This window comes from Oncorhynchus nerka, unplaced genomic scaffold (genome assembly GCF_034236695.1).
Source record: "Oncorhynchus nerka isolate Pitt River unplaced genomic scaffold, Oner_Uvic_2.0 unplaced_scaffold_1078, whole genome shotgun sequence".
NCBI lineage: Eukaryota > Metazoa > Chordata > Actinopteri > Salmoniformes > Salmonidae > Oncorhynchus > Oncorhynchus nerka.
The window spans coordinates 17,215-40,000 of record NW_027040240.1 but is presented as its reverse complement, the minus strand read 5'-3'; the positions used below and the strand labels follow the sequence as shown (position 1 = coordinate 40,000).

General features: G+C 52.9%; 1 protein-coding gene across 1 annotated transcript in view; it reads right to left on the bottom strand.

Moving 5' to 3' along the window:
• LOC115125050 (WD repeat-containing protein 7-like) overlaps window positions 1–18,961 on the bottom strand; it is a 37,008-nt gene extending 18,047 nt beyond the window's left edge. Inside the window, exons 1-3 of the mRNA XM_065016231.1 lie at window positions 18,884–18,961; window positions 18,603–18,685; window positions 16,625–16,722 (exon numbers count right to left, since the gene is read on the bottom strand). Of these exons, the coding sequence (XP_064872303.1) occupies window positions 16,625–16,722; window positions 18,603–18,627 (123 nt within the window). The 5' untranslated portion in view covers window positions 18,628–18,685; window positions 18,884–18,961. The remainder of the gene's footprint in view (window positions 1–16,624; window positions 16,723–18,602; window positions 18,686–18,883) is intronic.
• Window positions 18,962–22,786: the final 3,825 nt, after the last annotated feature.

The following is a 22,786-nucleotide window of genomic DNA, read 5'->3' as shown; positions in this document are numbered from 1 at the left end:
CCCCACACAGCAGTCCTATACCCCCCACAGCAGTCCTATACCCCCACACAGCAGTCCTATACCCCCACACAGCAGTCCTATACCCCCACACAGCAGTCCTATACCCCCCCCCACACAGCAGTCCTATACCCCCACACAGCAGTCCTATACCCCCACACACAGCAGTCCTATACCCCCCACACAGCAGTCCTAAACCCCCACACAGCAGTCCTATACCCCCCACACAGCAGTCCTAAACCCCCCACACACAGCAGTCCTATACCCCCACACAGCAGTCCTAAACCCCCACACAGCAGTCCTATACCCCCCACAGCAGTCCTATACCCCCCACACAGCAGTCCTATCCCCCACACAGCAGTCCTATACCCCCCCCACACAGCAGTCCTATACCCCCCACAGCAGTCCTATACCCCCACAGCAGTCCTATACCCCCCACACAGCAGTCCTATACCCCCCACAGCAGTCCTATACCCCCCCACAGCAGTCCTATACCCCCCACAGCAGTCCTATACCCCCACACAGCAGTCCTATCCCCCCACACAGCAGTCCTATACCCCCCACACAGCAGTCCTATACCCCCCCACACAGCAGTCCTATACCCCCCACACAGCAGTCCTATCCCCCACACACAGCAGTCCTATACCCCCCACACAGCAGTCCTATACCCCCCACACAGCAGTCCTATACCCCCCCACACAGCAGTCCTAAACCCCCACACAGCAGTCCTATACCCCCACACAGCAGTCCTAAACCCCCACAGCAGTCCTATACCCCCCCACAGCAGTCCTATACCCCCACAGCAGTCCTATACCCCCCCCACAGCAGTCCTATACCCCCCACAAAGCAGTCCTATACCCCCACACAGCAGTCCTATACCCCCCACACAGCAGTCCTATACCCCCCACACAGCAGTCCTATACCCCCACACACAGCAGTCCTATACCCCCCACACAGCAGTCCTATACCCCCCACACAGCAGTCCTATACCCCCACACAGCAGTCCTAAACCCCCACACAGCAGTCCTATACCCCCCACACAGCAGTCCTAAACCCCCACACAGCAGTCCTATACCCCCCACAGCAGTCCTATACCCCCCACACAGCAGTCCTATCCCCCCACACAGCAGTCCTATACCCCCCACACAGCAGTCCTATACCCCCACACAGCAGTCCTATCCCCCCCCACACACAGCAGTCCTATACCCCCCACACAGCAGTCCTATACCCCCACACAGCAGTCCTATACCCCCCACACAGCAGTCCTATACCCCCCACACAGCAGTCCTACCCCCCCCACACAGCAGTCCTATACCCCCCACACAGCAGTCCTAAACCCCCACACAGCAGTCCTATACCCCCCCACACAGCAGTCCTAAACCCCCACACAGCAGTCCTATACCCCCCACACAGCAATCCTATACCCCCCACACAGCAGTCCTATACCCCCACAGCAGTCCTATACCCCCCACACAGCAGTCCTAAACCCCCACACAGCAGTCCTATACCCCCCCCACACAGCAGTCCTAAACCCCCACACAGCAGTCCTATACCCCCCCCACACAGCAGTCCTATACCCCACACAGCAGTCCTATACCCCCCCACAGCAGTCCTATACCCCCCACACAGCAGTCCTATCCCCCACACAGCAGTCCTATACCCCCCACACAGCAGTCCTATGTTCCTCCCCATCAGTCTAAGACGCCTCACACCTTTGCAGCCGATGAGCTAAAGATTTCACACAACTCGATGTTGTGAGGGATTGATTGTGTGACAGTGGGATGAAAAGGTAAGCGTTGTTTGTTCAATTACCGTAGTGGGGTGTCAGTCGAGCCCGAGAACATGGGAGTTAAAAGCAGACATAAAACACAGCGAATGTTCAGAGGCCTCCCGAGTGACGCATCGGTCTACAGACCCTGGTTCGATTCCTGGCTGTATCACAAACGGCCGTGATAAGGGAGTCCCATAGGGCGGCGCACAATTGGCCCAGTCGTCCAGGTTTGGCCGGGGCAGGTCGTCATTGTAAATAAGAATTTGTTCTTTACCGACTTGTCTAGTTTAAATAAAAATAAATATATATATATATATATACACACACCAGAGATAACTGACTTAAATACCTAGACAGTAAGGTGAGAATGATTTTTTATCCTAAGTACTGTAAACAACTCAATCTATCAATCAATTTTCTCCTAGATTCCTGGGTAACTGTGTGTAACTGTGTGTCTGGTCACACACAGAAAGAGACTGACAGAACTACAATCACTAGTTTTGTTCCTATGGACACAGATGGATGAATTTTAGAATTATGCCGTAACGTGTGGAAAAAGTCCAGGGGTCAGAATACTTCCTGAATGTCATTCTTATCCAATAGCAACGCCACAACGGTAACATTTAACACACGTTAGGATTTATTTTACCCCAATTTTATTTTCTGAATCGTTCTAATCTCTCTATGCTGCCACATCACACAATAGGAAGGGAAATGAAGAGAGAGAGAGAGAGAGAGAAAGAGAGAGAGAGCGACAGAGAGAGAGAGAGAGCGACAGAGAGAGAGAGAGAGCGACAGAGAGAGAGAGAGAGAGAGAGCGACAGAGAGAGAGAGAGAGCGACAGAAAGAGAGAGAGCGACAGAAAGAGAGAAAGCGACAGAGAGAGAGCGACAGAGAGAGAGCGACAGAGAGGGAGAGAGAGCGACAGAGAGAGAGAGCGACAGAGAGAGCGACAGAGAGAGAGAGAGCGACAGAGAGAGCGACAGAGAGAGAGAGAGCGACAGAGAGAGCGACAGAGCGAGAGAGAGCGACAGAGCGACAGAGAGAGAGCGACAGAGAGAGAGAGAGCGACAGAGCGAGAGAGAGCGACAGAGCGACAGAGAGAGAGCGACAGAGAGAGAGAGAGCAACAGAGAGAGAGCGACAGAGAGAGCGACAGAGAGAGAGAGCGACAGAGAGAGAGAAAGAGAGCGACAGAGAGAGAGAGCGACAGAGAGAGAGAGAGCGACAGAGAGAGAGAGCGACAGAGACAGAGAGAGAGAGCGACAGAGAGAGAGAGAGAGCAACAGAGAGAGAGAGAGAGCGACAGAGCGACAGAGAGAGAGAGAGAGCGACAGAGAGAGAGAGAGAGAGCGACAGAGAGAGAGAGAGAGAGCGACAGAGAGCGACAGAGAGAGAGAGAGAGAGAGCGACAGAGAGAGCGACAGAGAGAGCGACAGAGAGAGCGACAGAGAGCGACAGAGAGAGAGAGCGACAGAGAGAGAGAGAGAGCGACAGAGAGAGAGAGAGAGAGAGCGACAGAGAGAGAGAGAGCGACAGAGAGAGCGACAGAGAGAGAGCGACAGAGAGAGAGAGCGACAGAGAGAGAGAGCGACAGAGAGAGAGAGCGACAGAAAGAGAGAGAGAGCGACAGAGAGGGAGAGAGAGCGACAGAGAGGGAGCGACAGAGAGAGCGACAAGAGAGAGCGACAGAGAGAGCGACAGAGAGAGCGACAGAGAGAGCGACAGAGAGAGAGCGACAGAGAGAGAGCGACAGAGAGAGAGAGCGACAGAGAGAGAGAGAGGCTGAATCTGCAGCAGGCTCATTGCCGTCCTGTGTTTCTTCCTGATTGTCATGGCGACGTGGTGAATAACGAAGCACCAGTAGCTGCAGCAGAGTCAATAACGCTCCCAGAGACATCGTGTGGATTTATCAACAGCAGAGTCCCTGCTTCGTTTCGCCTCCCGCCCCCCCCCAGTCTCCTCTCCTCTGCTCTCCCCTCGCCTCCCTCTCCTCGCGCCCAGCCGCCAACAGCTGAAGGGCGAATCGATACAGCCAAGGAAAGGACACTGACCCCGCTCCATTTACCACAATACGCCGTCAAATTTACAACAAAAAAAAACGACCAAAAAATGTCTCCTTTTTTATTTTGTCCTCGCCGTCGGCTCGGCGCATGAAACACAAAACAGGATTAGAGGGGAATTGTATGATTGTTTTTATCACTAGGGTGGGTTCTCCCCTCCATTTGGAGGGAAGGTGTTTCAGTACAATACTGTGTCCTTGGTGGAGAGCCTTCAGAGATGAATCCATATTATAAAAACACGCTGGGAAGAAGAGGGAGGAAGAGGAAAGAGGGAAGAAGAGGGAGGAAGAGGGAAGAAGAGGGAAGAAGAGGGAAGAAGAGGGAAGAAGAGGGAAGAAGAGGGAGGAAGAGGGAAGAAGAGGGAGGAAGAGGGAAGAAGAGGGAGGAAGAGGGAAGAAGAGGGAAGAAGAGGGAAGAAGAGGGAGGAAGAGGGAAGAAGAGGGAAGAAGAGGAGGAAGAGGGAAGAAAGAGGGAGGAAGAGGGAGGAAGAGGGAGGAAGAGGGAAGAAGAGGGAAGAAGAGGGAAGAAGAGGGAAGAAGAGGGAGGAAGAGGGAGGAAGAGGGAAGAAGAGGGAAGAAGAGGGAGGAAGAGGGAAGAAGAGGGAGGAAGAGGGAGGAAGAGGGAAGAAGAGGGAAGAAGAGGGAGGAAGAGGGGGAAGAGGGAGGAAGAGGGAAGAAGAGGAGGAAGAGGGAGGAAGAGGGAGAAGAGGGGGAAGAGGGAAGAAGAGGAAGGAGGGAGGAAGAGGGAGGAAGAGGAGGAAGAGGGAAGAAGAGGAAGAAAGAGGGAGGAAGAGTTCTGTCCTCTAGGACAAAATCCTTTCGACTGCAATCGGCATGTTGTTCACCAGAATGCTACCGTCTGCAGAGCACAGCGTTGTATCGGTGGGAGGGGGGCGTGTGTGTTGCTGTGTATGGGGAGGGGGTCCAATATCTACAAATAGCTGTGGGGAAACAAGGCGGTGCTTTTCCAATGTTCAATAACACAACAGCACACAAACACAGTGGGCTGGTCCATCTGCAAGGTAAACACAGTGGGTTGGTCCATCTGCCAGGTAAACACAGTGGGCTGGTCCATCTGCCAGGTAAACACAGTGGGCTGGTCCATCTGCCAGGTAAACACAGTGGGCTGGTCCATCTGCCAGGTAAACACAGTGGGCTGGTCCATCTGCCAGGTAAACACAGTGGGCTGGTCCATCTGCCAGGTAAACACAGTGGGTTGGTCCATCTGCCAGGTAAACACAGTGGGCTGGTCCATCTGCCAGGTAAACACAGTGGGCTGGTCCATCTGCCAGGTAAACACAGTGGGCTGGTCCATCTGCCAGGTAAACACAGTGGGCTGGTCCATCTGCCAGGTAAACACAGTGGGCTGGTCCATCTGCCAGGTAAACACAGTGGGCTGGTCCATCTGCCAGGTAAACACAGTGGGCTGGTCCATCTGCCAGGTAAAGACCTTGTTTGTTTTTAAACACTCCTCTTCTGACTCCGAGTGGTGAGAGGGATAGAGGAGTGGAGGGATAGAGGAGTGGAGGGTTAGAGTAGTGGAGGGATAGAGGAGTGGAGGGTTAGAGTAGTGGAGGGATAGAGGAGTGGAGGGATAGAGTAGTGGAGGGATAGAGGAGTGGAGGGTTAGAGTAGTGGAGGGATAGAGGAGTGGAGGGATAGAAGAGTGGAGGGTTAGAGGAGTGGAGGGTTAGAGGAGTGGAGGGATAGAGGAGTGGAGGGATAGAGGAGTGGAGGGTTAGAGGAGTGGAGGGTTAGAGGAGTGGAGGGATAGAGGAGTGGAGGGATAGAGGAGTGGAGGGTTAGAGTAGTGGGGATAGAGGAGTGGATGGTTAGAGGAGTGGAGGGATAGAGGAGTGGAGGGTTAGAGGAGTGGAGGGATAGAGGAGTGGAGGGTTAGAGGAGTGGAGGGATAGAGGAGTGGAGGGATAGAGGAGTGGAGGGATAGAGGAGTGGAGGGATGGAGGAGTGGAGGGTTGGAGGAGTGGAGGGTTAGAGGGTTAGAGGAGTGGAGGGATAGAGGAGTGGAGGGATGGAGGAGTGGAGGGTTAGAGGAGTGGAGGTTAGAGGAGTGGAGGGTTAGAGGAGTGGAGGGTTAGAGGAGTGGAGGGATAGAGGAGTGGAGGGATAGAGGAGTGGAGGGTTAGAGGAGTGGAGGGATAGAGGAGTGGAGGGATGGAGGAGTGGAGGGATGGAGGAGTGGAGGGATAGAGGAGTGGAGGGATGGAGGAGTGGAGGGATAGAGGAGTGGAGGGATAGAGGAGTGGAGGGTTAGAGGAGTGGAGGGTTAGAGGAGTGGAGGGATAGAGGAGTGGAGGGATAGAGGGATAGAGGAGTGGAGGGATGGAGGAATAGAGGAGTGGAGGGATAGAGGAGTGGAGGGATAGAGGAGTGGAGGGATAGAGGAGTGGAGGGATAGAGGAGTGGAGGGTTAGAGGAGTGGAGGGTTAGAGGAGTGGAGGGTAGAGGAGTGGAGGGATAGAGGAGTGGAGGGTTAGAGGAGTGGAGGGATAGAGGAGTGGAGGGATGGAGGAGTGGAGGGATAGAGGAGTGGAGGTTAGAGGAGTGGAGGGATAGAGGAGTGGAGGGATAGAGGGGTGGAGGGATAGAGGAGTGGAGGGTTAGAGGAGTGGAGGGACAGAGGGATAGAGGAGTGGAGGGATAGAGGAGTGGAGGGTTAGAGGAGTGGAGGGTTAGAGGAGTGGAGGGGATAGAGGAGTGGAGGGATAGAGGAGTGGAGGGATGGAGGAGTGGAGGGTTGGAGGAGTGGAGGATAGAGGAATTGGAGGGATAGAGAGTGGAGGGATGGAGGAGTGGAGGGGTTGGAGGAGTGGAGGTTAGAGGGTTAGAGGAGTGGAGGGATAGAGGAGTGGAGGGATGGACGGGTGGAGGTTAGAGGAGTGGAGGTTAAGGAGTGGAGGGTTAGAGGAGTGGAGGGATAGAGGAGTGGAGGGATAGAGGAGTGGAGGGTTAGAGGAGTGGAGGGATAGAGGAGTGGAGGATGGAGGATGGAGGGATAGAGGGAGTGGAGGGATGGAGGAGTGGAGGGATAGAGGAGTGGAGGGAAAGAGGAGTGAGGGTTAGAGGTGGAGGGTTAGAGGAGTGGAGGGATAGAGGAGTGGAGGGATAGAGGGATAGAGGAGTGGAGGGATGGAGGAGTGGAGGGATAGAGGAGTGGAGGGATAGAGGAGTGGAGGGATAGAAAGTGGAGGGATAGAGGGGAGTGGAGGGATAGAGGAGTGGAGGGATAGAGGAGTGGAGGGGTAGAGAGAGTGGAGGGATAGAGGAGTGGAGGGATAGAGGAGTGGAGGGTTAGAGGAGTGGAGGGATAGAGGAGTGGAGGGATAGAGGAGTGGAGGGATGGAGGGGTGGAGGGTTAGAGGAGTGGAGGGATAGAGGAGTGGAGGGATAGAGGGGTGGAGGGATAGAGGAGTGGAGGGTTAGAGGAGTGGAGGGACAGAGGGATAGAGGAGTGGAGGGATAGAGGAGTGGAGGGATAGAGGAGTGGAGGGATAGAGGAGTGGAGGGATAGAGGAGTGGAGGGATGGAGGAGTGGAGGGTTGGAGGAGTGGAGGGTTAGAGGAGTGGAGGGTTAGAGGAGTGGAGGGATAGAGGAGTGGAGGGATGGAGGAGTGGAGGGTTAGAGGAGTGGAGGGTTAGAGGAGTGGAGGGTTAGAGGAGTGGAGGGTTAGAGGAGTGGAGGGTTAGAGGAGTGGAGGGATAGAGGGGAGTGGAGGGATAGAGGAGTGGAGGGTTAGAGGAGTGGAGGGATAGAGGGTGGAGGGATGGAGGAGTGGAGGGATAGAGGAGTGGAGGGATAGAGGAGTGGAGGGATAGAGGAGTGGAGGGTTAGAGGAGTGGAGGGATAGAGGAGTGGAGGGATAGAGGAGTGGAGGGTTAGAGGAGTGGAGGGTTAGAGGAGTGGAGGGATAGAGGAGTGGAGGGATGGAGGAGTGGAGGGATAGAGGAGTGGAGGGATGGAGGAGTGGAGGGATAGGAGTGGAGGGTTAGAGGAGTGGAGGGATAGAGGAGTGGAGGGATAGAGGGGTGGAGGGATAGAGGAGTGGAGGTTAGAGGAGTGGAGGGTTAGAGGAGTGGAGGGATAGAGAGTGGAGGGATAGAGGAGTGGAGGGAGTGGAGGAGTGGAGGGATAGAGGAGTGGAGGGTTAGAGGAGTGGAGGGATAGAGGAGTGGAGGGATAGAGGAGTGGAGGGATAGAGGAGTGGAGGGATAGAGGAGTGGAGGGTTAGAGGAGTGGAGGGTTAGAGGAGTGGAGGGATAGAGGAGTGGAGGGATAGAGAGTGGAGGGATAGAGGAGTGGAGGGATAGAGGAGTGGAGGGATAGAGGAGTGGATGGATAGAGGAGTGGAGGGTTAGAGGAGTGGAGGGATAGAGGAGTGGAGGGATAGAGGTGGAGGTTAGAGGAGTGGAGGGAGGAGTGGAGGTTAGAGGAGTGGAGGGATAGAGGAGTGGAGGGATAGAGGAGTGGAGGGTTAGAGGAGTGGAGGGATAGAGGAGTGGAGGGATAGAGGAGTGGAGGGTTAGAGGAGTGGAGGGATAGAGGAGTGGAGGGATAGAGGAGTGGAGGGATAGAGGTGGAGGGATAAGGTGGAGGGATAGAGGAGTGGAGGGATAGAGGAGTGGAGGGATAGAGGAGTGGAGGGATAGAGGTGGAGGTTAGAGGAGTGGAGGTTAGAGGAGTGGAGGAGTGGAGGGATAGAGGAGTGGAGGAGTGGAGGGATAGAGGAGTGGAGGGATAGAGGAGTGGAGGATAAAGGAGTGGAGGAGTGGAGGGATAGAGAGTGGAGGGATAGAGGAGTGGAGAGGGATAAGAGGAGTGGAGGGTTAGAGGAGTGGAGGGTTAGAGGAGTGGAGGGATAGAGGGGTGGAGGGATAGAGGAGTGGAGGGATAGAGGAGTGGAGGGTTAGAGGAGTGGAGGGATAGAGGAGTGGAGGGATAGAGGAGTGGAGGGTTGGAGGAGTGGAGGGATAGAGGAGTGGAGGGTTGGAGGAGTGGAGGGTTAGAGGAGTGGAGGGTTAGAGGAATGGAGGGATAGAGGAGTGGAGGGTTAGAGGAGTGGAGGGATAGAGGAGTGGAGGGATAGAGGAGTGGAGGGATAGAGGAGTGGAGGGATAGAGGAGTGGAGGGTTAGAGGAGTGGAGGGATAGAGGAGTGGAGGGATAGAGGAGTGGAGGGATAGAGGAGTGGAGGGATAGAGGAGTGGAGGGATAGAGGAGTGGAGGGTTAGAGGAGTGGATGGATAGAGGAGTGGAGGGATAGAGGAGTGGAGGGTTAGAGGAGTGGAGGGTTAGAGGAGTGGAGGGATAGAGTAGTGGAGGGTTAGATGAGTGGAGGGATAGAGGTGGAGGGACAGAGGAATGGAGGAGTGGAGGGATAGAGGAGTGGAGGGATAGAGGAGTGGAGGGATAGAGAGTGGAGGGTTAGAGGAGTGGAGGGATAGAGGAGTGGAGGGATAGAGGAGTGGAGGGATAGAGGAGTGGAGGGATAGAGGAGTGGAGGGATAGAGGGAGTGGAGGGATAGAGGAGTGGAGGGTTAGAGGAGTGGATGGATAGAGAGTGGAGGGTTAGAGGAGTGGAGGGTTAGAGGAGTGGAGGGATAGAGTAGTGGAGGGTTAGATGAGTGGAGGGATAGAGGAGTGGAGGGACAGAGGAATGGAGGAGTGGAGGGATAGAGGAGTGGAGGGATAGAGGAGTGGAGGGATAGAGGAGTGGAGGGTTAGAGGAGTGGAGGGATAGAGGAGTGGAGGAATGGAGGAGTGGAGGGATAGAGGAGTGGAGGGATAGAGGAGTGGAGGGATAGAGGAGTGGAGGGATAAAGGAGTGGAGGAGTGGAGGGATAGAGGAGTGGAGGGATAGAGGAGTGGAGGGATAGAGGAGTGGAGGGATAGAGGAGTGGAGGGTTAGAGGAGTGGAGGGATAGAGGAGTGGAGGGATAGAGTAGTGGAGGGTTAGAGGAGTGGAGGGTTAGAGGAGTGGAGGGTTGGAGGAGTGGAGGGATGGAGGAGTGGAGGGTTAGAGGAGTGGAGGGTTAGAGGAGTGGAGGGTTAGAGGAGTGGAGGGATGGAGGAGTGGAGGGATAGAGGTGTAATTGACTTCTCTATAGTGCTAGACCTCTAATCAATGACCATTCAAGACAGAGTTAGAAGTCACGCTGACAGTGACTACACAGAATCCAAGGAGTGGAAAGAGTGCTCCAAAACAAATCTCTCGGCCTCTCTCCTCTGCGCACGCACGCACGCACGCACGCACACGCACGCACGCACGCACGCACACACACACACACACACACACACACACACACACACACACACACACACACACACACACACACACACACACACACACACACACACACACACACACACACACACACACACACTTGATGGACGGTGAGCATGGGGCACCATTGTATTAAAAATAAATAGCTTCCTCGGGTTTGTGTTGTTCAGTAGATCAATAACATACCAATTACAACTGCCACCCTCGTGGTTAAATATCAGTCAGATAGCAAACATGTTGCCTATGTGTCGCTCTTATTCAATTAAATCAAATAGCAATCTATTAATAAATCATTATAAACATACAAACATTTTCCTAAATGTTTTTATTTATTTTTTAAGATATAATAATTAAAGTGTTTCAGTGTTGAGTATTGACTAAGGAGCCAGGGCGTAGGATGAACCATTTGTTCTCCCATAAACCTACAGTGTCTGTCCTTCAACCAACTCACACCACATGGTCTTTGTAAATCCATTCAGTCTTAATCTCCTATTAATCTGCAGTATGAATGCAAGGCTGTGACATTAGAAAACATCACATTAAAAAATGGACTTTAGAGGTTGAAAAACCATTTGTGATGTTAAACACCAAATTTAAAAATAAAATAAAACACAAAAAACCAGATTTTCCTGCAGTTTCCTACTGAAACACAGTAGATAGATGATGTTAACACCAGAGAGTTGAGATGCTTTATGATGTTGGACCAAGGGCACCACAGGCCAGAGAGGAGACGAACTATAAATATGGTGTGTGTGTGTGTGTAACCTTCTGTGTACACCTGTAAATAAACCCTAAGCCTGGACTTAAGGACAACACCTCTGGTCTCCACTCATTTAAAGGAAGGATCTGTTGTGTGTGTGTGTGTGTGTGTGTGTGTGTGTGTGTGTGTGTGTGTCGTTTAAAGGAAGGATCTGATGTGTGTGTGTGTGTGTGTGTCGTTTAAAGGAAGGATCTGATGTGTGTGTGTGTGTGTGTCCCACTAGCAAGTCCTGTATATCCCCCCACTGTGAGGGTGATTACTACAGAGACTCTTCAGACTGTATGTGTCCCGAATTGCACCCTACTCCCTACGTAGTGAGCTACTTTTCACTAGGGTCCATAGGAATCTGGTCAAAACAAGTGCACTATATATGGTCTGTGGAGGCTGGAGGATCCCTATTCTCCAGAGATGAAAGCTCCTGTTTCTGGGGGCAAAAAGAGAGACAGAGAGAGAGAGAGACAAAGAGAGAGAGAGAGCGAGACAAAGAGAGAGACAGAGAGAGAGAGACAGAGAGAGAGAGACAAAGAGAGAGAGAGACAGAGACCGAGAGAGAGACAACGAGAGAGAGAGAGCGAGACAAAGAGAGAGAGAGAGACAAAGAGAGAGACAGAGACCGAGAGAGAGACAACGAGAGAGAGAGAGCGAGACAAAGAGAGAGACAGAGAGAGACCGAGAGAGAGAGAGACAGAGAGAGTGAGTTAAAGAGAGACAGAGAGAGCGAGACAAAGAGAGACAGAGAGAGCGAGACAAAGAGAGAGAGACAAAGAGAGACAGAGAGAGCGAGACAAAGAGAGACAGAGAGAGCGAGACAAAGAGAGAGACAGAGAGAGACCGAGAGAGAGAGAGACAGAGAGAGCGAGACAAAGAGAGAGACAGAGAGAGAGACCGAGAGAGAGACAAAGAGAGAGACAGAGAGAGCGAGAGAGAGCGAGAGAGTGAGAGACAGAGAGAGAGTGAGAGACCCAAACTTAAGGAAAGCTTTGACTATGTACAGACTCAGTGACCCTAGCCTTGCTATTGAGAGGCAGACCTGGCTCTCAGGAGAAGACAAGCTATGTGCTCACTGCCCACAAAATGAGGTGGAAACTGAGCTGCACTTCCTAACCTCCTGCCCAATGTATGACCATATTAGAGACACATATTTCCCTCAGATCCACAAAGAATTAGAAAACAAACCCGTTTTTGATAAACTCCCATATCTACTGGGTGAAATACCACAGTGTGACATCACAGCAGCAAGATTTGTGACCTGTTGCCACGAGAAAAGGGCAACCAGTGAAGAACACACACCATTGTAAATACAACCCATATTTACGTTTATTTATTTTCCCTTGTGTTCTTTAACCATTTGCACATCACATTTTAAATGTCTTTATCAATCTAGACACAATAACCCACAATGACAAATCAAAAACAAGCTTTTAGAAATCTTTGCACATTAATTAAAAATGGAAATACTTTATTCAGACCACAATAATAATTTAATAAAATTTAAACAATAATAATGACAAAGGGAAAACTGGTTTAAAAATATAAAACTTTAAAAAAGGAACTTATTTACATAAGTATTCAGACCCTTTGCTATGAGACTCGAAATTGAGCTCAGATGCATCCTGTTTCCATTGATCATCCTTGAGATATTTCTACAACTTGATTGGAGTCCACCTGGTGGTAAATTCTATTGATTGGACGTGATTTGGAAAGGCACACACACCTGTCTATATAAGGTCCCACAGTTGACAGTGCATGTCAGAGAAAAAACCAAAGCCATGAGGTCAAAGGACTCGATCAGGGGAAGGGTACCAAAAAATGTCTGCAGCATTGAAGGTCCCCCAAGAACACAGTGGCCTCCATCATTCTTCAATGGAAGAAGTTTGAAACCACCAAGACTCTTCCTAGAGCTGGCCATCCGGCTAAACTGAGCAATCGGGGAGATGGGACCTAGTCAGGGAGATGACCAAGAACCCGATGATCACTCTGAAAGAGCTCCAGAGTTCCTCTGTGGAGATGGGAGAACCTTCCAGAAGGACAACCATCTCTGCAGCACTCCAGCAATCAGGCCTATATGGTAGAGTGGTCAGACAGAAGCCACTCCTCAGTTAAAAGCACATGACAGCCCGCTTGGAGTTTGCCAAAAGGAACCTAAAGGACTCTCAGACCATGAGAAACAAGATTCTCTGGTCTGATGAAACTAAGATTAAACTCTTTGGCTTGAATGCCAAGCGTCACGTCTGGAGGAAACCAGGCACCATCCCTACGGTGAAGCATGGTGGTGGCAGCATTGTGCTATGGGGATGTTTTTCAGCAGCAGGGGGGGCCGGGAGACTAGTCAGGACAGAGGAAAATATGAACAAAGGAAAGTACAGAGAGATCCTTAATGAAAACAGGCGTCAGAGCGCTCAGCACCTCAGACTGGGGCGAAGGTTCACCTTCCAACAGGACAACTACCCATAAGCACACAGCCAAGACAATGCAGGAGTGGTTTTGGGACAAGCCTCTGAGTGGCCCAGCCAGAGCCCGGGCTTGAACCCATCCAACTGTGACAGAGCTTGTGAGTATCTGCAGAGAAGAATAGGAGAAATTCCCCAAGCTTGTAGCGTCATACCCAAGAAGAGTTGAGGCTGTAATCGCTGCCAAAGGTGCTTCAACAAAGTACTGAGTAAAGGGTCTGAATACTTATGTAAATGTGATATTTCGGTTTGTTTTTCTTTTACATTTGTAAAATGGGTAGTGTGTGTAGACGGAAGGCGACGGCCATGACGGCAAATTAATAATTTAATACATTTAAGAATCAGGCTGTAACACGTGAAAAACGTGAAACGTTTTTGAAACGTGAAAACTGTGAAAAACGTCAAGGGATCTGAAGACTTTCCCCAAATACACCGACGTGGGTCTGACACACACACACACACACAATCAAGGACTGTGAGCTCTCCTCTGTGAAAACCAGCCCCGTTGCGGACCAGGATGTCTTGCTCCCAGACAGACTAAACAACTTCCTCGCTTTTGAGGACAATACAGTGCCACTGACACGACTCGCTACCAAAAAACTCTCCTTCACTGCAGCCGACGTGAGTAAGGTATTTAAACGCGTTAACCCTCGCAAGGCTGCAGACTCAGACGGCATCCCCAGCCACGTCCTCAGAGCATGCGCAGACCAGCTGGCTGGTGTGTTTACGGACATATTCAATCTCTCCCTACCTCAATCTGCTGTCCCCACTTGCTTCAAGAGGGCCAGCATTGTTCCTGTTCCCAAGAAAGCTAAGGTAATTGAACTAAATGACCTTCGCCCCGTAGCACTCACCTCTGTCATCATGAAGTGTTTTGAGAGACTAGTCAAGGATCATATCACCTCTACCCTACCTGACACCCGTAGACCCACTTCAATTTAAATACCACCCCAACAGATCCACTGACGATGCAATCACCATCGCACTGCACAGTGCCCTATCCCATCTGAACAAGAGGGATACCTATGTAAGAATGCTGTTCATTGACTACAACTCAGCTTTCAACACCATTGTACCTTCCAAGCTCGTCATTATGCTGGAGGCATGCTCTGAACCCCGCCCTGTGCAACTGGGTCCTGGACTTCCTGACAGGCTGCCCCAAGGTGGTGAGGGTAGGTAACAACACCTCCACTTCGCCGATCCTCAACACAGGGAAGCACAAGGGTGCGTTCTGAGCTCTCTCCTGTACTCCCTGTTCACCCATGACTGCGTGGCCACGCACGCCTCCAACTCAATCATCAAGTCTGCAGACGCCCCTACAGTGGTAGATTACCAACAATGACGAGACTGCCTACAGGGAGGTGGTGAGGGCCCTGGGAGTCTGGTGCCAGGAAAATAACCTCTCACTCAACGTCAACAAAACAAAAGGAGCTGATCACGGACTTCAGGAAACAGCAGAGGGAGCAGCCCACCCATCCACATCAACAAGATCGACAGGACCACAGTGGAGAAGGTGGAAAGTTTCAAGTTCCTCGGCATACACATCACTGACAAACTGAAATGGTCCACCCACACAAACAGTGTGGTGAAGAAGGCGCAAAAGCACCTCTTCAACCTCAGGAGGCTGAAGAAATTTGGCTTGTCACTTGAAACCCTCACAAACGTTTACAGATGCACATTTGAGAGCATCCTGTCGGGCTGTATCACCGCCTGGTATGGCAACTGCACCGCCCGAAACCGCAGGGTTCTCCAGAGGGTGGTGCGGTCTGCCCAACACATCACCGGGGGCAAACTACCTGCCCTCCAGGACACCTACAGCACCCGATGCCACAGGAAGGCCAAAAAGATCAAGGACAACAACCACCCGAGCCACTGCCTGTTCACCCCACTATCATCCAGAAGGCGGGGTCAGTACAGGTGCATCAAAGCTGGGACCGAGAGACTGAAAAACAGCTTCTACCTCAAGGCCGTCAGACTGTTTAATAGCCATCACTAGCACATTAGAGGCTGCTGCCCGATATACATAGACTTGACTGTGCATAGAGGGCACTGGCCACTTCAATAATGTTCACATATTTTGCTTTATTTTATTTACATTACTTTATTTTATTCTACTGTATTTTAGTCTATGCCACTCTGACATCGCTCGTCCTAATATTTATAAGTTCTTAATTCCAATCCTTTACTTTAGATTTGTGTGTATTGTTGTGAAATAATCAGGCCTCTGTTGGTCTGCTAGGTAATCAGGCCTCTCCAGGAACACAGCCTTTCTGTTGGTCTGCTAGGTAATCAGGCCTCTCCAGGAACACAGCCTCTCTGATGGTCTGCTAGGTAATCAGGCCTCTCCAGGAACACAGCCTCTCTGATGGTCTGCTAGGTAATCAGGCCTCTCCAGGAACACAGCCTCTCTGATGGTCTGCTAGGTAATCAGGCCTCTCCAGGAACACAGCCTCTCTGATGGTCTGCTAGGTAATCAGGCCTCTCCAGGAACACAGCCTCTCTGATGGTCTGCTAGGTAATCAGGCCTCTCCAGGAACACAGCCTCTCTGATGGTCTGCTAGGTAATCAGGCCTCTCCAGGAACACAGCCTCTCTGATGGTCTGCTAGGTAATCAGGCCTCTCCAGGAACACAGCCTCTCTGATGGTCTGCTAGGTAATCAGGCCTCTCCAGGAACACAGCCTCTGATGGTCTGCTAGGTAATCAGGCCTCTCCAGGAACACAGCCTCTCTGATGGTCTGCTAGGTAATCAGGCCTCTCCAGGAACACAGCCTCTCTGATGGTCTGCTAGGTAATCAGGCCTCTCCAGGAACACAGCCTCTCTGATGGTCTGCTAGGTAATCAGGCCTCTCCAGGAACACAGCCTCTCTGTTGGTCTGCTAGGTAATCAGGCCTCTCCAGGAACACAGCCTTTCTGATGGTCTGCTAGGTAATCAGGCCTCTCCAGGAACACAGCCTTTCTGTTGGTCTGCTAGGTAATCAGGCCTCTCCAGGAACACAGCCTTTCTGTTGGTCTGCTAGGTAATCAGGCCTCTCCAGGAACACAGCCTCTGATGGTCTGCTAGGTAATCAGGCCTCTCCAGGAACACAGCCTCTCTGATGGTCTGCTAGGTAATCAGGCCTCTCCAGGAACACAGCCTCTGATGGTCTGCTAGGTAATCAGGCCTCTCCAGGAACACAGCCTCTCTGCTGGTCTGCTGTTTATTCATCACCCTCTTATCTTCCATTGATTCCCCCGCCCCTCGGTGCCCAGGCACAGGTTAGTGGTGTGTGTGTGTGTGTTTACCTGGCACTTGCCCGTGCGGACATCATAAAGGGCCACTGAACCCTGGCGGGCCCCCACGGCAATACGGTGACCGGTCGCAGTATCCCACCATGTAGAACCTGAACAGAATCGAAACAAGGAACACAGAGGTCAGGGCTCATTCGTCACAAGGCATCGGCCACCGTGGGTCGACCCTTGACCCCTACAAACCCACAAGGGGTCGAACCCTTTCCCCCGAATCAACATTAAAAGTAAAGAGGCAACGACTCTCTCTCTCTAAGGTCTTGTTAGTAACACTATCAGTACATCAATCGGTACAGATGTAAGAGCGAGACTGCCACTAACGCCACCAACCATTCACTGTTCTGTTACAAAACTCAAAATGGCTGCATGGAGGAGAGGATGTAAAATGGTGGTTGAAAGCTGTGATTTAGTCATGGCCGTCGCCTTCTGCTGTCATGGCTGTCGCCTTCTGCTGTCATGGCTGTCGCCTTCTGCTGTCATGGTCGCCTTCTGCTGTCATGGCTGTCGCCTTCTGCTGTCATGGCCGTCGCCTTCTGCTGTCATGGCTGTCGCCTTCTGTTGTCATGGCTGTCGCCTTCTGCTGTCATGGCTGTCGCCTTCTGCTGTCATGGCCGTCGCCTTTTGCTGTCATGGCCTTCTGCTGTCATTGCTGTCATGGCCGTCGCCTTCTGCTGTCATGGCCTTCTGCTGTCATTGCTGTCATGGCCGTCGCCTTCTGTTGTCATGGCCTTCTGCTGTCATGGCCTTCTGCTGTCATGGCCTTCTGCTGTCATGGCCGCCGCCTTCCGTCATGGCCGTCGCCTTCTGTCATGGCCTTCTGCTGTCATGGCCGCCGCCTTCCGTCATGGCCGTCGCCTTCCGTCATGGCCGTCGCCTTCCGTCATGGCCTTCTGCTGTCATGGCCGTCGCCTTCCGTCATGGCCGTCGCCTTCCGTCATGGCCGTCGCCTTCCGTCATGGCCGCCGCCTTCCGTCATGGCCTTCTGCTGTCATGGCCGTCGCTTTCCGTCATGGCCGTCGCCTTCCGTCATGGCCGCCGCCTTCCGTCATGGCCGTCGCCTTCCGTCATGGCCGTCGCCTTCCGTCATGGCCTTCTGCTGTCATGGCCGTCGCCTTTGTCATGGCCGTCGCCTTCCGTCATGGTCGTCGCCTTTGTCATGGCCGTCGCCTTCCGTCATGGCCGTCGCCTTCCGTCATGGCCGTCGCCTTCCGTCATGGCCGTCTGCTGTCATGGCCGTCGCCTGCTGTCATGGCCGTCGCCTTCCGTCATGGCCGCCTTCCGTCATGGCCGTCGCCTTCCGTCATGGCCGCCGCTTCTCCATGAAGGTTTATATTTAGCTGACAAATGAACGACCATTTCAGTTGTTCAATTTCCTACTATTATACGAGGACTGGGAACGAGGACTGGGAACGAGGACTGGGAACGAGGACTGGTAACGAGGACAGGGAACGAAGACTAGGGAACGAGGACAGGGGACGAAGACTGGGGACGAGGACTGGGAACGAGGACTGGGAACGAGGACTGGGAACGAGGACTGGGAACGAGGACAGGGAACGAGGACAGGGAACGAGGACTGGGAACGAGGACTGGGAACGAGGACTGGGAACGAGGACAGGGAACGAGAACATGGAACGAGGACAGGGAACGAGGACAGGGAACGAGAACATGGAACGAGGACTGGGAACGAGGACTGGGAACGAGGACTGGGAACGAGGACAGGGAACGAGGACTGGGGACGAGGACTGGGGACGAGGACTGGGAACGAGGACAGGGAACGAGGACTGGGAACGAGGACTGGGAACGAGGACTGGGAACGAGAACATGGAACGAGGACTGGGAAGAGGACTGGGAACGAGGACTGGGAACGAGGACAGGGAACGAGGACAGGGAACGAGGACATGGAACGAGGACATGGAACGAGGACATGGAACGAGGACATGGAACGAGGACAGGGAATGAGGACATGATTACTCACTTGCAAATAGCAGGGAAACACTCATTGAGGCCTTTCTTCTTCACCAGAGAGCCTTCGATGCAGTACATGATGATGTCCATTACCTAGAGGAAGGAAGAAGAGAGAAATACCCAGCAATAACCACCTGTCCAAACCCCATCCAGTCACCTCAAACTAGAGCTACTAAAACATGTTTCTCATGGTGCTGCCATTCATTCTAAACTAATTCACAGTTAAATAAAGTTGAAGCATGTGGTTGTATTGTAACGTGGAGAGACCAGGTCTTGGACTGCAAGCCGTACCTCGACCAGCAGGTCCACGACGTCAGTCGGCATCTTCTCAATGAGGATATCTATGACCCTGATGATCTCCGTCTTGGCCTCGGCCCAGAGAGGTGGTGTGGACATTCTGCTGCGACTGGGAGTTAGCCTGCATGGCTGTGTGTCTGTGAACCTAACATGCAGGATACAAAAAACGGAGTTAAGGAGGGTAGGAGGAAGAGGTTAGGGGAAGAGGTTAGGGGTAGGGAAGAGGTTAGGGGTAGGGGAAAGAAGTTAGGGTAGGGGGAAGAGGTTAGGGGTAGGGGAAGAGGTTAGGGGGAAGAGGTTAGGGGGGAGGGGAAGAGGTTAGGGGTAGGGGAAGAGGTTAAGGGTAGGGGGAAGAGGTTAGGGGGGAAGAGGTTAGGGTAGGGGAAGAGGTTAGGGGAAGAGGTTAGGGGGTAGGGGAAGAGGTTAGGGGTAGGGGAAGAGATTAGGGGTAGGGGGAAGAGATTAGGGAAGAAGTTAGGGGGGTAGGGGGAAGAGGTTAGGGGTAGGGGGAAGAGGTTAGGGAAGAGGTTAGGGGAAGAGATTAGGGGAAGAAGTTAGGGGTAGAGGGAAGAGGTTAGGGAAGAGGTTAGGGGAAGAGGTTAGGGGGTAGGGGAAGAGGTTAGGGGTAGGGGGAAGAAGTTAGGGTTAGGGGAAGAGGTTAGGGTTAGGGGAAGAGGTTAGGGGGTAGGGGAAGCGGTTAGGGGGGAAGAGGTTAGGGGTAGGGGGAAGAGGTTAGGGGTAGGGGGAAGAAGTTAGGGTTAGGGGGAAGAGGTTAGGGGAAGAGGTTAGGGAAGAGGTTAGGGTTAGGGGAAGAGGTTAGGGGGAAGAGGTTAGGGGGAAGAGGTTAGGGTAGGGGAAAGCGGTTAGGGGGAAGAGGTTAGGGGAAGAGGTTAGGGGTAGGGGGAAGAGGTTAGGGGGAAGAGGTTAGGGGGAAGAGGTTAGGGGGTAGGGGAAGAGGTTAGGGGTAGGGGAAAGAAGTTAGGGTAGGGGAAGAAGTTAGGGGTAGGGGGAAGAGGTTAGGGGTAGGGGGAAGAGGTTAGGGGGAAGAGGTTAGGTAGGGGGAAGAGGTTAAGGGTAGGGGGAAGAGGTTAGGGGAAGAGGTTAGGGTAGGGGAAGAGGTTAGGGAAAGAGGTTAGGGGTAGGGGGAAGAGGTTAGGGTAGTAGGGAAGAGATTAGGGGAAGAAGTTAGGGGTAGGGGGAAGAGGTTAGGGGTAGGGGGAAGAGGTTAGGGGTAGGGGAAAAGGGTTAGGGGGAAGAGATTAGGGGGAAAAGTTAGGGGTAGAGGGGAAGAGGTTAGGGGAAGAGGTTAGGGGTAGGGGGAAGAAGTTAGGGTTAGGGGAAGAGGTTAGGGGTAGGGGGAAGAAGTTGGGGTTGGGAAGAGGTTAGGGTTAGGGGAAGAGGTTAGGGGTAGGGGAAAGCGGTTGGGGGAAGAGGTTAGGGGGTAGGGGGAAGAAGTTAGGGTTAGGGAAGAGGTTAGGGGAAGAGGTTAGGGGGTAGGGGAGCGGTTAGGGAAGAGGTTAGGGAAGAGGTTAGGTAGGGGGAAGAGGGTAGGGGGAAGAGGGGTAGGGGTAGGGGAAGAGGGGTAGGGGGAAGGGGGTAGGGGAAGAGATTAGGGAAGAGGTTAGGGGGAAGAGGTTAGGGGGAAGAGGTTAGGGGGAAGAAGTTAGGGGGAAGAAGTTAGGGGGAAGAAGTTGGGGTAGGGGGAAGAGGTTAGGGGAAGAGGTTAGGGGTGAGGGGAAAGGTTAGGGGAAGGGTAGTAGGGGTAGGGGTGAGGGGTTAGGGGGAAGGGTAAGGGGGTGAAGGGGTGATGGGAGGAAAAAGGAAGGGAAGGGCGAAAGGAAGGGCAGGGTGGAGTGTGAAAGCAGAAAGGTAATGTACAGAGTAGCAGAGGTTCAGGGAGATGACATGGAGACATGAAAACAGGAGGTCAGGTCTCACCTCTCTGGCGATGGTTGTGATGAATGCCGGTGGTCTGGCTGTGGCGATGAGAGAGAGCATGGCGTGCTGAGCGGGCGCCGAGTCGGCTGCTGGGTTGAGGGGCAGGCCCATTGTGATGCTAACCAGGCAGCCGGAGAGAGAGAGAGAGAGAGAGAGAGAGAGAGAGAGAGAGAGAGAGGAGGAGAGAGAGAGAGAGAGAGAGGAGGAGGGACAGAGAGAGAGGGAGGGAGAGAGGGAGGAGGGACAGAGAGAGAGGGAGGGAGAGAGGAGGAGGGACAGAGAGAGAGGGAGGGAGAGAGGAGGAGGGACAGAGAGAGAGGAGGAGGGACAGAGAGAGAGGAGGAGGGACAGAGAGAGAGGGAGGGAGAGAGGAGGGACAGAAAGAGAGAGGAGGGACAGAGAGAGGGAGGGAGAGAGAGAGGAGGAGGGACAGAGAGAGAGGGAGGGAGAGAGGTAGAGAGAGGTAGAGGTAGAGAGAGAAGGAGAGAGAGGTAGAGAGAGAGAGAGAAGGAGAGAGAGAGGGAGGTAGAGAGGGAGGTAGAGAGAGGGAGGTAGAGAGGGAGGTAGAGAGAAGGAGAGAGAGAAGAGAGAGAGAAGAGAGAGAGAGGTAGAGAGAAGGAGAGAGAGAAGGAGAGAGAGAAGAGAGAGAGAGGTAGAGAGAGGTAGAGAGAGAGAGAGGGGGTAGAGAGAGAGACAGAGAGAGGTAGAGAAAGAGAGAGAGAGAGAGAGAGAGGTAGAGAGAGGTAGAGAGAGAAGGAGAGAGAGAGGGAGGTAGAGAGAGGTAGAGAGAGAGAGGTAGAGACAGAGAGGTAGAGAGAGAAGGAGAGAGAGAGGTAGAGACAGAGAGAGAGAGGTAGAGAGAGAAGGAGAGAGAGGTAGAGAGGGAGGTAGAGAGAGAGCGGGAGAGAGAGAGGTAGAGAGAGAGGTAGAGAGAGAAGGAGAGAGAGAGGGAGGTAGAGAGAGAAGGAGAGAGAGAGGTAGAGACAGAGAGAGAGAGGTAGAGAGAGAAGGAGAGAGAGAGGTAGAGACAGAGAGAGAGAGGTAGAGAGAAGGAGAGAGAGAGGTAGAGAGAGGGAGGTAGAGAGGCGGGAGAGAGAGAGGTAGAGAGAGAGAAGGAGAGAGAGCGGGAGGGAAAGAAAGGAGGTGTTAGAAGTACATAGTAAACAGATTAGCCACAGTTTATAATGTCAGGCCAAGGTCAATGGGATCACTCACACTGCACTGGCATAATGGACTCTCACAATGCACCGTAATTAGGTCCTTCTCAAGGTGGCTCAGCGTCCGTCAGGCAGCATAGCACGCAGAGGCCGCTGCCTGCCACTCGGGCCCCTGGCACACGGGCCCCTGCCACTAGCTAGCCTCGGAAATTGGGAATAGTTGTGGCATCTGTCTGAAATGAGGGAGCGAGTGGCCCCCTTGTTAACAAATCATCCGAGCAGGAGTGGACCGAAGTGAATATGCATTAGGAGGGGGTTAGGGGCAGTGGGGGAAGGGGAGCAGAGGGTGAACCACTTCAAAAGGCCGGGCTTATTGTGAGTGGAAGGCTACGCTGCCCTGTTCTTTAGAAACAGCTAAAGGGCCTCCAGCACCAACCCCCCCCCTCGCCCCCCCCACATCAGACACGTTCCCAGCCCAGCCCCTAGCCCTTCCCCATCCGCCCAGTCTCCCCCTCCAGGCCTGCACCGGCCTCATCCAAGGCCCACACCCCCCCACCCATCAACACACGGCCCAGTGCGCTAGTGTTCCCCTCAGCGGGACGACTGTGGCCTGGACTCATGGTCAAACAGCACAAGGTTAAACAACCCGTATACAACAGACCGTAAGAGACGAGGGGAAAACAGCTAAGAGACCGTTTGGTCTGTAGTTTATGGTGATGGTCCATACAGCCAGTTACAGTTCGTCTGGTTCGTGATGAACACACAACAACGGCAACACGGTTGTACACACGACAGCTAACAC